We start from the raw sequence: 16127 nt of genomic DNA, 5'->3' as shown, positions 1-16127 counted from the left end.
ATCAGTCGTGTTTTTCACCTTCCTTTTTCTTGAAGAAGCAATTCCTTCACACAAATACACATTAACTGCTTCTACAACATCTCTTTTCGTGGTACCTCTAGTTATAGGGCCCATGAGACTATATCTTTAGAAAAGAAGGTAAAGAACATTGATATTCACAAATGAACATAAATAGACTTCAGGATAGAAAAACCCTAAAGGACCTTGAAAAAATCTCCACGGTTCACGATCCATTATCAATCTTAACAATAAAATATTTACTTGCTCAATATGGAACAAAAAAATCAACAAAAGATTTACAAGACTTGAATCAACCTTGAAGTAATCCTTATTTTTCAAGTCCAAAATAAGGATACGATTTATTAATATGGTTTAGATAGTAATAGAGTGAACAGAGTGTTCACATCTTGTGTCACCGGGTGACATTTCAAGGTTTTTTGAGTAAACGGACTTACCTCGTCCACCTCTGATTCTTTTGGATTTCTTCTTGTACCTAGGCATATCTGACTGCTTTTCTATAGTCAGGTTCATCTTTTGCATGTCATCTTGAAGTTTGGTAATTCTTTTACAGTTCCTCTTGAATCTCCAACACTTACTCTGGACATGACTTGTACCTCCACAAAAATAGCAGAGTAAAGAAGATTTGCTTTGTAGAGATGATACCTGTTTATCACAACGCTCAGGTTTGATTAATCCAAAGCTAGTCGGAATAACCGAGTTTGTTGTGCTTACAGTATTTTCTTTGAACCCTAAACCTTGTGTGTTTCCGAAAGCCTTTTGACCAAATAATATTGCTGAAGTTTTGTCTGAGCTTCCTGACAACCTTTGCAGGTCACACTTGAGAGAATTGATCTCTTTTTCCTTTAGTAATAGGGTTCTGGTGAATTCCTCATTAAGACAGTCATTCTCAAGAGATTTCACCTGTAGTGATGACTCAAGTTTATTCAACAATTCTTTTAGTTGAATATTTTCCTGGTAAATTTATTCAAACTTATCCAGAAATTCTAGGATCTCAGTCTCATATTCGCATTCCAAACTGGAGTTTGCATCACAAGAAACTTCTGCCAAAAAGGCTGAACTTTCCGTACACACTGCAGTAATAATTGTGACACTGAGATTTTTCTTGAATTGGATCATCAGAAGCAATAGAGAGAGAAGACAATCTCGCGCATCTTCTGCTTTTCATTACCATATCCCTGATCTTTTGAGTTATCAGTGATTTATTAAAATCAACATGACTAGAACAACATTCATCAGCCCATGACAAACTAGAGGCTTTTCTTGGAACAATTACATCATTGAATGCAGAAGTTATGACTGTACTCTGATCAAGATTAAGTAATTTAATATTTCCTACAAGAGTACTTATGGAAAGAGTATCAAGGTTATTTACTTAAACGATGGCATGCTTCTTAGAATCATATCTAGATGGCAACGATCTGAGAATTTTCATCATAATGTCCTTTTCAGGAATAGTCTTACCCAATGCAAAAGATGCATTAACAATTTCAGAAACTTTGTGATTAAACTCATCAAATGAATCTTCATCTTCCATACAAAGGTTTTCCCAATCAGAATTAAGGTTTTGAAGCCTAGCTTCCTTTTCACTGTATTTCCTTCGAATACGGATTCTAAGATATCCCAAGCATCTTTAGACCTAGTGCACATTGTCACATGGTGCTGAAGATCTTGGGTAATGGCATGTATGACGACATTCAAACCGTTGGATTTTTGATTTGCAGTAAGTATCTCGGCGGGATCATATGCACCAATGTTCATTTGGAACGGTTGCAATACCTATTGCCACAACGGGAGCCTCATAGCCATTAACTACATACATTCATGATTGAAATCACGTGCTTGAAGAAAGACACGCACATCAATTTTCCACCACAAGTAATTTGAGCCATCGAAGATTGGTGGTACGTTTATAGAGATAGCACCTATGTACATATCAGATCGCTACAAACATAGACTTGTAAGGTCTTTAACGTGTTTGCCTGCTCTGATACCAATTGAAAATGCGGGGGTCTAACAACCACACACAACAATTCGTTTGGAAATCTGAGAGGACTTACTCCAATACACTTTCTAGAGAATCAACTAGACAGTCAGACTCAATATAGAATAAAGTATATCAAAGAGTTTAATATCTCTAACTCTTAATTCAATCCGCAATCGACAAATAGAAATTTGCGAGCCCGATTGAATATAAGAGGAAGTACTTGAACGGTAAAAAAGACCAATGTTCAAGTGTCAATCAATGTAAATCAACAACCCAAGATTGGATATTCTAATTGATTGATCTTAACGCACAACCTGTGATATTTCAATTATATAACAAAATATAATGCGGAAAAGAAATAACACAGACATCAGAATTTTGTTAACGAGGAAACCGCAAATGCAGAAAAACCCCGGGACCTAGTCCAGATTGAACACCATACTGTATTAAGCCGCTACAGACACTAGCATACTACCAATTAACTTCGGACTGGACTGTGGTTGAACCCTAATCAATCTCACACTGATTCAAGGTACAGTTGCGCTCCTTACGTCTCTGATCCCAGCAGGATACTACACACTTGATTTCCTTAGCTGATCTCACCCACAACCAAGAGTTTCTAGGACCCAAAGTCGAAGACTTGATAGACAAATCTGTCTCACACAGAAAAGTCTATAGGATTAAATAAATCTGTCTCCCACAAAAATACCCAAGAGTTTTTGTTCCGTATTTTGATAAATCAAGGTAAACATGAACCAATTAATAAAACCGGACTTATATTCCCGAAGAGTAGCCTAGTATTATCAATCACCTCACAATAAACTTAATCGACTAGCGAAACAATTTATTGTGGAATCTCAAACGATGAGACGAAGCGTTTGTGATTACTTTTCTATCTTGCCTATCGGAGATATAAAATCTCGAGCCAATTATTTCAATTGCACTCAACACGATAGAAACAACAAGATCAGATCACGCAACTACAAAGAGAATAGTCGGGTTTGGCTTCACAATCCCAATGAAGTCTTCAAGTCGTTAAACTACAGGGTCTCGAGAAGAAACCTAAGGTTAAAGGATAATTGACTCTAGTTATGCAACTAGTAACACACATGAGGTGTGCAGATTAGATTTCCCAGTTGCTAGAGTTCTCCCTTATATAGTTTTCAAATCAGGGTTTGCAATCCAAGTTACCTTGGTAACAAAGCATTCACTAATCACCGTTAGATGGAAAACCTGATTCAACCAAGCTAATATCTTTCAACCGTTAGATCAAACTTATCTTGTTACACAAATGAAATGTACCCTCATTTAGGTTTATGTATCCGTACCTAAACGTGTACACCATGTTGGTTCACAAATAGTTAACCGAGGTTAGCCATATGATTACTCTCATATCAACCTTATTCATCTTAACTATAACTAATTCAAATGACTCAAATGAAACTTTTAAAGGGTTTTTCAATTGATATATATATATATTCTCAAGAACACAATTGGAGAAAAATCGGTTTCATTCACTTGAATCAATCATGAACATTATAGCCATGGTTTGCAAAGATTGCATTCCTTATGATTTAAATGTTTAAGTTCATGAACTGACCGATTTAACAAAGTAACCAGCTTAAGTATGCGTACGGGTATGCGTACTTAAGCAACCGGATTTGAGTTTGTTCAAGTTTCCAAACTCAGCAGAAATTCTCGTTTCGAAAACTTCTGCATGTATGCGTACAGTTACACATACTTAAGGTGACTAGTTTAGGAGTTTGTAATTCCCAAACCCAACAGATATTTTCGGTTCGAAAACTTCCGCTATTATGCGTATGGGTACGCATACTTATCTCGTCTTCTTCACCAATTTCGTATACACACATATGCATACTCTTGGTTCCCGGTTTATGGATTTATACACTAATGTGCGAACACACTATACTTATATCCAAAGATGGTTACATTATGAACTCTACATTTCAATCATTGAAACATTATTCTATAATGACAATAGCCGTTTTCACACACTATTAGCATCAAAGCAATTTTCAAGATATTGAAATGTCAACATGACTTTCGTCACGAGTAAAGATGAACATGGCTAAAGGGAAAGCTTGACAACACATATTTCGAGAAATATGTAAGCGAGATATAATCAGCTCGAAATCTCAAATGTTTATAACAGAAAACTATATCGTAAATACGACTTATGTCTCAATATAGGAGATAAAGTAGAAATATTCTTTCCTAGTGATAGATGAGTTTAAGTCTCCACATACCTTTTGTTGAAGAAGTTCCACAAGCTCCCCTTAGTAGTTCTTCGTCTTCAAATGATGAACTCTGTGAAATCTAAGCTCAACTACACTATTTATGTCCTAGTCCGAGACATATATAAATAGGCTAGAAATCAAGACTTATAGTTTTGATCACTAACATTGACAAACATGCTTGAGATAACAACGCATGCGACTTCGACCGAGCAATGCTCTAACACGTTATGATGTGAAAAATTATCATAAAACTTGTTGTTATCAAAATATGACACAGAGTTCGAAATCTTACCATAAGAAGTTTGTTCGGAAGAGTTTGACAACCTGTTTATAAGATCCTTGTATCCTTCAATAATAAGATTTAGATTGTTTTCATCTCTTCACTGTTGCTTCCATCTACAATAACCTTTTTCACATTTCGAACATTATTTTTCACACTAGATTGAGGGTAGCCTTTCTGAAATTTCCTTGACCCAATTGAATTGAAATTACAATTTGGCCGAACATTCGATGAACAAGTAGAACTGACTTTCCTAGAAGAATTCACAGGGTGAGTACTAAAACCAATAGGTTTAAACATCCAAATGTCAGTTACACCTTTGAGAATTAAATCCAAGGCGTGTTGAAGATGAACAAGAGTATTGTTATTCAACCTAGACTTGATTTTTCGTTCAACATGTCCTTTTGAATCACAAAAGAAACACATTTTCTGATCACAGGAGTGATTCGAGTGAACAGACTTAGCACCGTTGTTAGGATATTCCCTCCTTCCATGAGATGTGGCAATTCCTTGATTAGAAGAAGATGCAAGCACATCTCTTTCAATAGGAAGGGACTGCGCTTTAGCTTCTGGAACTGAATTTTCAGCTGTGACAGAAGTAATTGGTATAGTGGACTCTTTAGAGCATCCTTGAATAGAGAGTTTACTCAAAAGATGTTCAATTTACAAGGCATCCTTCTTGAGATTGCAGTCTTCCTCGCTAAGATCCTTTAAAACATAGTCATGATCTTGTATTATACCAATGAGTGCATTGACATTATTTTTCAACCGATTGATTCTATCATCCTGAATTCTGACCATATTTGGAATTAGTTCACTCTCTTTGGCTGCTTCCCCTTCAACAGAGTTAGACTCGTTTGAAAGGTAATATGGGTAACAGTTGTCAGTGCAATTATGTTTCGTGGAAACACTAGGTTCACCTATATTTGAGATTGAAAAATCTTTCTCTTTAATAGATTCATGGAAATAATTTTTTTTTTCTGATGCTACATTTATCTGAGATAGCACAGATAACATTACTTTCCATAGAGTCAGATCGCTACAAATACAGACTTATGAGGTCTTAAACGTGTTTGCCTGCTCTGATACCAATTGAAAAAACGGGGGTCTAACAACCTCACCCAATATTTCTCTTAGAAATCTGTATGGAATAACTCCAATATACTTTCAAGAGAATCAACTAGACAGTCAGACTCAATCTTAAGAAAAATATATCAAGGAGTTATATCTCAATTTCTCAATTCAATCCGCAATCAAACAAATAGGGATTTGCAAGCCCGATTGAATATAAGAGAAATAACTTGAACGGTACCAAAGACCAATATTCAAGGATCAATCAATTTCAATCAACAACCAAAGGTTGGATTTACCAATTGATCTATTCAATGCATAACTTGTGATATTTCAATTATATAACAAAATATAATACGGAAAAGAAATAACACAGACACCAGAAGTTTTGTTAACGAGGAAACCGCAAATGCAGAAAAACCTCGGGACCTAGTCCAGATTTGAACACCACACTGTATTAAGCCGCTACAGACACTAGCCTACTACCAGTTAACTTCGGACTGGAATGTAGTTGAGCCCTAATCAATCTCACACTGATCAAGGTACAGTCGCGTTCCTTACGCCTCTTGAACCACGCCGGATTCTGCGCACTTGATTCCCTTAGCTGATCTCACCCACAACTAAGAGTTTCTACTACCCAAAGTCAAAGACTTGATAAAAAAAATCTGTATCACACAGAAAAGTCTATTGAATATATAAATCTGTCTCCCACGGATATACCTACGAGTTTTGTTCTGTCTTTTGATAAATCAAGGTGAACAGGAACCAATTGATAAAACGGACTTATATTTCCGAAGAAGAACCTAGTATTATCAATCACCTCAAAATAATATTAATCAATTAACGAAACAAGATATTTTGGAATCACAAACGATGAGACGAAGATGTTTGTGACTACTTTTCAACCTTGCCTATCGAAGATTAAATCTCGATCAAATCTTTAAGAAGATAGTACTCAATCACGATAGAAAACAACAAGATTAAAACACACAACTATAGAGAAAATAGTTGGGTCTGGATTCACAATCCCAATGAAGTATTTAAGTCGTCAACCTATAGGGTTTTTGAAAAACCTAAGGTTAAAGGAGAATCGACTCTAGTCGCAACTAGTATCACAAGGAGGTGTGGGAATTAGGTTTCCCAGTTTCTAGAGTTCTCCTTTATATAGTCTCCAAATCAGGGTTTGCAATTAATGTTACCTTGGTACAAAGTATTCAATATTCACCGTTAGATGAAAAACTGATTAGATTCAAGCTAATATCTTCCAACCGTTAGATCGAACTTAGCTTGTTATACATAAATGAAATGTACCATCATTTAGATAAAGGTAACCGTGCCTAAACGTGTACACTTAGTTGGTTCAACAATAGTTAACCAGTGGTTAGCCATATGAGCACTTTCGTATCAACCTAATTCATTTTTATCATAACTAGTTCAAATGACTCAAATGAAACTAGTTAGAGAGTTGCTCAATTGTTTATATTCTCATATAAGTATACAAGACACAATTGAAGCAAAATCGATTTTGATTCACTAGATCGAATCATTTCATGAACATTATAGCCACGGTTTGCAAAGATTGCATTCCTTATTATATAAATGTATTAGTTCATGAACAAACCCGTTTTGGAACATAACCTACTCAAGTATGCAAACGCGTACGCATACTTAAGTAGCTGGACTGAGTTCGGGTTTCGCCAATACGCGAACGGGTACGCATACTAGTACTCTTCCAAACTGCAGCAAAAATTCACGGACTTGAACTTCCGCCAGTATGCGTACGGGTACGCATACTTAAGTCCGAACTTCCATCAACCAACCAGTACGCGTACGGGTTACACAAATGTGGATACACATACTATGTTTATATCCAATCATGGTTATATGTTCTAAACCCTCATTTCAATCATTGAAACATTCTCGGAAGACGATAATAGCTGTCTCACACAAACTATTAGCTTCAAAACAATTTTCAAGTGATTGAATGATCAATACGAAACATTCCGAGTCTACATCAAATGATTGTCTTACACAAATCATGTAAGATGTTACATGGCGATTTTCACATGATCATCTTTTGACTTTCGTCAAGAATAAAAAATAAACTTGGTTAAAGCGAAAGCTTACCAACACATATTTCTAGAAATAGATAAGCGAGATAAACTCGGCTCGAAATACCAAATGTGTATGATTGAAGTCTATATAGCAATACGACTTTTGTTTCAAATAGGAGATAGAGTAGATTGACTTTTGAGTGATAGATGAATTCAAGTCTCCACATACCTTTTGTTGATGAAGTTTCACAAGTTCCCTTGAGTAGTTCTTCGTCTTCATTCGATGAACGTCGTGGAGTCTAAAGCTCAACTACACTTACTATCCTAATCCGAGACTTAGCTATAAGTAGACTAGAAATCAAGACTTATAGTTTTGGCAACTAAACTTGACAAACAAGTTTGAGATAGCAACGCTTGCGAGTTCGACCGAGCAGTGCTCTAACACTAACCAATGAACTATTTTATGCAAATCAAATATTTGCATCTTAATAAATCATCATCACCATCATGTTCATATCAACAATATCTATGCTTCACCATATTTCAACGGAGCCATTTATAGAAACTGTTGTTGAGCATTTTCAAGAAATCACTCAACCGTTGCAGCAAATCTCGCCTAATTTTAAGATGAAATTCTAAAACCCCAGCATCACTATCACCATCACATCTCTTTCATCACCATATACGTCACCACTCCATTCCAAGAAAACGTTTTTCCATACGAACATACATTCATAATTTACCATAACAGTAACCACCATTGATCGACATCATATCATTGACTTCAAATACAACATTATTGAAGAATTTTTTTTTTTGGAAAACATAATACTACCAATTTTTATGAAAGAATTCCATTGACGAAATCATTTCTTTTCACTCCCTCCCTCACCTCAACTCTCTATCCCAGCTCTGATACCATGTGAGAATTCCATGGCATAGAAAGGAACATGAGAGAGGCTACATTACTAACACTCTTACTGATTTTTCATTAAGCATTCAAGAGCCTTTAAATAGGTACATGAACAAACCCTAACAAAATACTCCTGACTAATAGGACTCATGACCAATAGGTACATCCTTGGATTAAATCTAAAATACGTGTAACCATAATTTATTTAAATTTAAATCTCCTAAAAATTAGATTCAACATATTTTGAATTATTTGCAACACCTACTTTAGCCTGGACAGCTGTTCCACTTTGCACGAGCAGAATTGAGTGCCATCATATGTGCATAAACTCTAGAACATGAAGTAGGATAAAAAAACAAAATCCACTGAGATAAGGTGGGTTGCTTATGTTTAGCCAACGTTATACTCGTCTTAGGTCATTTCCTATGAACGAACAAATTCTTTGCTCGTATTATGGATTCAACGAACATGAAAAACGAGTGAATAAACCAACAAATTTAATGGTTTGTTGAGTAGGGACGAAGAAGAGACGCACATTTGATCTAGAATCGCGCGGACCAACAAAATTTGCGGGAGGATTTTCTTCATATGCCAGCGGGTCTTTCAAAAGTGGGAATGTTATAAATACCTATTTTATAACATTACTTTATTATTCTTTATCTCACTTTATCCTATTTTATCTCACCTAAATCCAATATTTTAAAATTTAACACTATCCTACAATGGTCACCCAGCTCAGCTGGTCATCCCCGTTTTCCAAAGTTTCATGCGCTCCAGGAGGTCCCAGGTTAATGCAGTATTACGTTGTTGGAGCTTAGCTTGTTAGGCTTCCAACTAGTTAATGTAATATTCTTTATCTAATAATAATCCTACAAAAGATTTTATATTAAAAAGAAATAGTAATGGGACCGTAAAAATCAGATTTGTTCATTTTGCTCTGATTCTCCATAGTGGAAAATCATGTTTGTTCGTCCACCTGACTTGTCAAAAAAATGTATTTGATAATCAAAAATTCCTAACGTACCGGGTGAAAAACAACTTAGAAACCGTGGCTCTCACAAATCTTGACATGGTGGGGCCCAAAACTGGGATCCCTGTTAACTCCCCACGGTGCGGGGCCCACCATCATGTGAGAGACCCGGTTTTTGCTTTGTTTTCCAAGGCTGTTCGTGTAGAATCATTGTTTGATAATTACCTGATGGGGATATTAAAATAGAAAATGGTGTTCAAGATTTCTAGTTTACCTACGGACGAAGGGTATAAAAGGAGAAAAAACAAGAAAAGCAACAGCCACAAAGTCTAGATTACATATGCAACGGGATTAACATGAAGTGTGGGAAAAATATCAAGCTCCACAAAAAATTACTTCCGAAAAAACACAGTATTATCCAATACACATAATTTGGTAATTTATGTGAGCTAACAGAGATGGTAACTAAGCGGAATGCAGAACTTCGCGATTAGCAATCCAAGGATCTACCATCAGACACTTACTGCCCTTTTTTGAAGTGTGCTGGACCGGACCTCGGATTGGATAATAAGTTGCATCACTAATGTTCCACATTAGGCGTACTAAAAAAAATCATTAATATCTGTGGCATGGAAGCTATTTCCATGATGAATCAGAGAGAACCTAGTTTACTTTTACTAAATGAAATTCCGATCACATGTGAAACACTAGGCCCAGATTCACCAAATAAAGTAAGGAGTTGTGATAAATATTATGGTGGTATGTAATGTTTATGAAGCTGGTCTGCGGGACAAGATCAAAACAACACAGATCACATACTAAAATCTGCATGTATGGAGCCTAGTAGATGGGTGCCCAAGCTTTCTATAGAGACTTGTTGTTTCTTTCTCTTTCTGCATCCTTCTTACATGTTTCCCTTTTGATAATTTTCTCACTTTTCAACTACTTTTTGGCAATACCATGTACCCTTTTTTATATATACGAGTTTGGATTAATGTAACCACAACAGATTTCCGGGCACAGAGAAACCTAATGTTCAACAACCAGGATATACAAAGAAATCAGAAAAGAAAAACGGAGCTGCGAATAATAGCCTAGTTAGAGAATTTTTGAGCCCCCAGTACCATCACTTCTTTCAGCAGATGAGCTATCTCCTGGTTTCCTGGGGAAAATCAAAGAACCACAACATTGGTAAACTGAATACACCCAAAAAGGAAAAGTAAGTTGTTTTTTTTACGTCTACCTTTTATCTTCCAAAACAGGTTGATAATCTTGCGATGAAGTTAAGTTGCGGTGTTTCACTCCTGATACCTCTGTTCCTGGAGAATCACTACTTTGGTCATGTTTACTCTGTCCCTGTAATAAGCATTATCCAAGACGAATACATGAGTCTTCCAAAATACGAATGGGAATTAATGAAGACACCGTATCATTAAGGCTTAGAAGCACAGGACATACTTCCGCATTTCTACCTGTCCACCCAGGGACGCTCTCTGTAAGAAGAGCTGTATACTGCTCCATAGCCACCTCCGGACTCATGTTTCCTAGCCGTTGCCAAGCATGCCTTGCAAAACATAAGAAATAGTCACTCATGGTACCTTAACCATGTTATTCTAGAGAGGTACCTAAACATAAAGAGTATCTTAACCATGCACCGAAATTTAGATATTACATCGATATGCATAAAGCCATAAACAAAGACCTAAGATGATGACTTATGTATACCAAAATGAAGTACATGGTATTGCCACATGGAGTTAAATCCAGGATTAAGCATAGAAACCTAAAATCTTCCTCGTACATGCTGTCTTTTCTTTCACTCTATTGTTACATGAAAGACACTAACAAACAACACAGATTAGGCAAGCTCATTGCTTCACTTTGAATATACACTCGAAGAATGAAAGATGCTATATGGCTCGCAAAATTGTTGCTTGCAGGGAACTGCAGCGTACCTTAACCGTGGGGTTCTGAGTCCACTAGGACCAACTTGACTCACACACTCATGAGTTTAGGATCTCAACCTTGATGTTTGGCTATGGTTCTTTCCTAACAAGGTTTATGCGGACCAGCTGGCGAAGTCCTTGAGAAATTTATTGGACGTTATTAGCTATTAATCCACCAGTTGGTGCAACATTCCCATCTGTCAACTGCCATCTACGGCATTAGATTGTGGCATTTATTTTCAACTTTTTGCACACATCAGCCTTCCTTCTATATTCAAGTTTGAAACCATCCATTGTCATTTTATTATTTTTGGGAAAAAGGAACATGAAAAACCATTTGCAGATTATAATTCTAGTTATGCATCGTTGGGATTGAATATCCAAAACTATAACTAGAATTATAATCTGCTGACACCATTATCAACATTTCATTAATCCAATAGCTCCACTTACAAAAAAAAACAATACTTGTATTTTCTTTCTCTTCTTAGTTTCCTAAGTAATGGTGATATGTGTTTTGAAATCAATTGACCATCTTGCAATACCTTAAACAACTCAGTGTCCCATAAAACCTATCCTAGATACTTGAAAATCAAAATTAAACACACATTATCTGCATAAAGGCCTTAAGTATCGAATCGATTTTCTTCATCAAACATGCAAACACCAATAAATTCAACAAACCCAAGCTAATCAATAAATTCAATAAACCGAAAAAGATAAGAAATAGAAGTTTACCACTTTGCACGAGCAGAAACCATCAATGCCATAGGTTGAGGTTCATAACAAGGTCCTTCAGTAGCCACTTTATGAAGTCCATATAATTGCATCTGAACATCACTACTCAGCTTTGACAAAACTTGATTGTTAACACCAGAAGTAACAAATGTGGAAGCAGTAGCAAAGTAATTCTCAACCTCACTTCTTTCTATACCTTCCCATTCTTCATCATCACTAACCAAACAATCAATTCCAGTTTTCTCCTCCTCCTTTAACCCACTTTCTTTCTCAACCACCACATCACCACTATTTTCCAATTCCACACCAATTTCATCTCTCTCAGACGTTTCCACAACCAGATTCTCTATCACTACTTTACCATCATCTTCATCACTAGTTTTCACCACCTCTTCATCTTCCTTGACCTGGATCACCTCTTTTTCCTCTTCACCGACAATCTCAATCAAATTCTCTCCCCTAACCTCCTCATCTGACAATTCGTTACTAATCAAATCAATTTTATCAACTAAAACATCATTAACCTGAACAGATTCTTCAACTTTGGTTTCAATTTCTAACCCTGTATTCTTCAATTCACTACTAACGAAACTCCTTTCTTCAATAACTAACTTCTCCTTATCAACAATCTCCTTGTCTTTCTTCTTCTTACTCCTCTTCTTCTCTGATTTTACTGGAGCAGCAGCAGCAGCAGCAGCAATACTTTCCTGTTTACTACTAGTAGAAGATGAAGAAGAAGAAGAAGACGAAGAAGCTCCTGAAACTAACTTCGCGATTAAGAAAGCTAAACACATAGAAATCAAGACAGTTAAGATAAATTCCTTGAAGATATCCATCGATTTCTTATCTTCTTTAGGTTTTCTTTTGTTCTTCTTCTCTGTAATGGTGGAATGGGGAAAGAAAATTAAAGAAAGTAAAGAAGATGGAAGGGTAAAGAGGATTTTCAAAGAGAAGAGCAAAGCATATTCTTGATTGATTTATAAATAGGTGGGGTCCACGTTTTAGGGCAATGATAAAAAGGGGTAATTGTTCCAACAATTACTCGTCAGCCCTCGCTCAATTAATAAAACTAGAGTACAAAATTGAGCGACGGTTTTAAGTTATCCACCAGGTACTATGAACAAGTTGATGATAAACACTTTTTCGATTTCTTGTGTCGTTTTCTTATCTCATTAATTTTTTTCGGTTTCAACTTATTTTTGGCAATTTCTCGCCTAACAGTTTGGTATTTTTTATGGAAGGATTGTTGTGTTGTATCTTGCATGAGAGTGGAAAAACATGTTGCCAAGTTATCCAGATTCTTGACAATACCAATTCTTTGATATTTGTCATGGATATTAATTTTTGAATGCATGATTGGAATTGTATATTGGAGAAGAATGATCAACATCACTGTCCATACAGCACAACATATCGTATCCGAATGCGTATATCTTTTCATATTTTGTGATGATGACAATACTTGTACTTCTTGCATTGCAATGAATTCAGCTCATCCTCCTTTTCGGGTCAAAGTAAAAATTCCGAGACAGTTAGAATGTTTGGATACCAGAAACAGAAATTAAAAACAATAAATTTTTATTTCACAAAAAATTAACATTTTTATTTTTAAAATCCATTCAAAAATTATGTACCTAAAATAACTTCTAACTTTTCTGTTTCCGGAACAAATAGACTATTGATTAATCAGATATGGAGTATAATGTAACTTGTTGGATAAAGCAAATACTAATATAGTATTCCCTACATTCCACTATTAAGTGACCTATTTTGGGAAAATTGTAGAAACAGGTCAGAGTTGGACCCGGGACAATGAACCACCGTGTGTTTGTTTGGTTATCCGAGTCATCATTTATGAGATCCAAAAGATGAATGGATATGGGATGACGTGGAGTTTATTCCGTTTGTTTGGATTTGGATAAAGACTACGCGATGGCATAGAGAGTTCCCAGCCTTGGTTTTGTTGTCTCGTGGTCTTCTTTGACACGGAAATTTGGAAACTAGTACTACTGACGTGAAAGTTATTGTGCTTACCAGCAAACCGTGTTACGTGAGTCCAAAATATCACGCCTACTACAACTACAAGGATGTCGTCAAGTTTAGAAACGTTCAAATGCAACAAATTTCAGATTGCCCAGGGCCATATAAGGTCCAAGGGCCACTTTTAATACAAGATGAGAAGTATATAAGCCTATGCCGCCGTTTCCGGTTTCTATAACAAATGATTTTGGAAGCATGATATTATTGTTTTTTGTAGTTTCTATTTATGATTTATTTTATTTTATTTTTGTCCATGATACCATACCAAAAAGCCCAAAACAAATTATAGAAACTAAAACATGCCTATCATGATTATCAATCAAACAAATCTTTTTGAAATCAACGACTATGTTATCACTCATTCGAACAAGTATAATCTCGCTTATATGATTTTTTTTTCTCTCGGTTAATTTGTTGATATGTATAATCTTATGTACAAGAAATATTTCATCTAATTGGCCGACTTTAGAAGACCTTTTATATGGTTATACTAAAGTGTAATCTATCTGTCACACTTTGTGGTCCGAAAATTGAGTCTTTTTTACGTAAATATTTTCTAACATTGATCACGGATCATATTCTTTTTTCGAAATTTTGGCACTGGAGAACTCTTAATCACTGAAGCTCTTACAAATTGATAGAAATTTCGAGGATTTCATCAATGATCCAACAATTTCGAGATTGAAATTTAAAAAGAGTTTTCCTATAATTTTCATTTTCCGATTTTGATCAAATGTGAGCTTGTTTTTCTTCAAATTTCTTTCACTAAACTGATGATAATTGTCGTACGTGATATGGATTTAAAAAAATTTGAAGAAATTTGATCAGAGATCGAAGATTTTTTATATTCAAATTTTTTACCCAAAAAATGGGCACTCGCAGGTCTAAACGTGGGAGAAAAAGAAATGGTCCACGGAGTGGGTATGGTTTTTGTACATTTTGAAAAGCAAAGTCAGTTCGAAACATAAAGGACTTTCTTGATTTAGTGACGTCTGTAATCGTTGTTAAATAAATCATGAACGAAAAAAGCGTCGTAAAATTTTTCGGTTAAAATTACTTCCAATTGTATTCGTTAGAATATTTGGTCGTCCCCCAATGTTGCACCAGTCATCTAGTCTTATTCATTTTGTTGTCTTGTCTAATTTGGTATTGTAAATGGCACGAATGCAGGTGGCCCAATACAAAAACATAACAAAGGCAACCAGAACGAATTAACATCCGATAACTACATTTGCATTAGACTAGTACTAGTATAAAAATATGACATGAACCGATAATTACCTCAGTTCCACATATATTTTACAAGGTTATTATGATTGGGGATTACCAAACTGAACGGTATAGTTGGGTTTCCTAGTTTATGACAGTTCATACTTAGATAGGTTTCCTAGTGATATTGGGATACAAATTTTGGTCAATTTGAGGTTGTTTTTCTTCAAATTTATTTTAGAAGACTGATGATATTGGGATACAACTTTTGGTTGGTGGAAATAAAGATGGAGATATCAACATATCAAACTCTCATTATTATTGTTTCAGTCCAAGGTAAACAATTTGGTTATCAATCGTCATCAATTGGATTGTGTTTCTGATTGTAATTAACCTGAAGTTGAAGAATGTTAAGATGAGTTCATACACGGTCTGCCTTAGTTGTTCGTTGTAATGAGGATTCAGGGAAATATTGTTGTAGGTTTCATTTTGGAAGTGCTGGTCGATCGTCAGGGTTTGATATGTTGTCGTTATGAATAATTTGATTTTAGTTAGAGTATCTGAAGCGTGTCGCTACCAATAAGTTGCAAGACAGTGATCGTTCGACGAGATCTGATATTCGTTGTGGTGGAGATATGGTTTC

General features: G+C 35.6%; 1 protein-coding gene across 2 annotated transcripts; it reads right to left on the bottom strand.

The window, feature by feature from the left end:
- Positions 1-10468: 10468 nt before the first annotated feature.
- Positions 10469-13292, bottom strand: LOC113287731 (acyl-CoA-binding domain-containing protein 3-like). 2 transcript variants are annotated; one of them, XM_026536566.1, is made up of 4 exons: positions 12236-13283; positions 11010-11115; positions 10795-10907; positions 10469-10713 (listed from the first exon to the last, which is right to left on the bottom strand). In XM_026536566.1, the coding sequence occupies exons 1-4, from the start codon at positions 13069-13071 to the stop codon at positions 10650-10652; spliced, it is 1119 nt and encodes a 372-aa protein (XP_026392351.1). In that variant the 5' UTR covers positions 13072-13283; the 3' UTR covers positions 10469-10649. The 2 variants fall into 2 exon arrangements, 1 of the variants encoding a protein (XP_026392351.1); XR_003330285.1 differs by having other exon boundaries at positions 10695-10713; positions 11024-11115; positions 12236-13292.
- Between the last annotated feature and the right edge of the window lie 2835 nt (positions 13293-16127).

This window comes from Papaver somniferum, chromosome 1 (assembly GCF_003573695.1).
Source record: "Papaver somniferum cultivar HN1 chromosome 1, ASM357369v1, whole genome shotgun sequence".
Taxonomy (NCBI): domain Eukaryota; kingdom Viridiplantae; phylum Streptophyta; class Magnoliopsida; order Ranunculales; family Papaveraceae; genus Papaver; species Papaver somniferum.
Note: the sequence above shows the minus strand (reverse complement) of the source record. Positions and strands in the feature narration are given on the sequence as shown.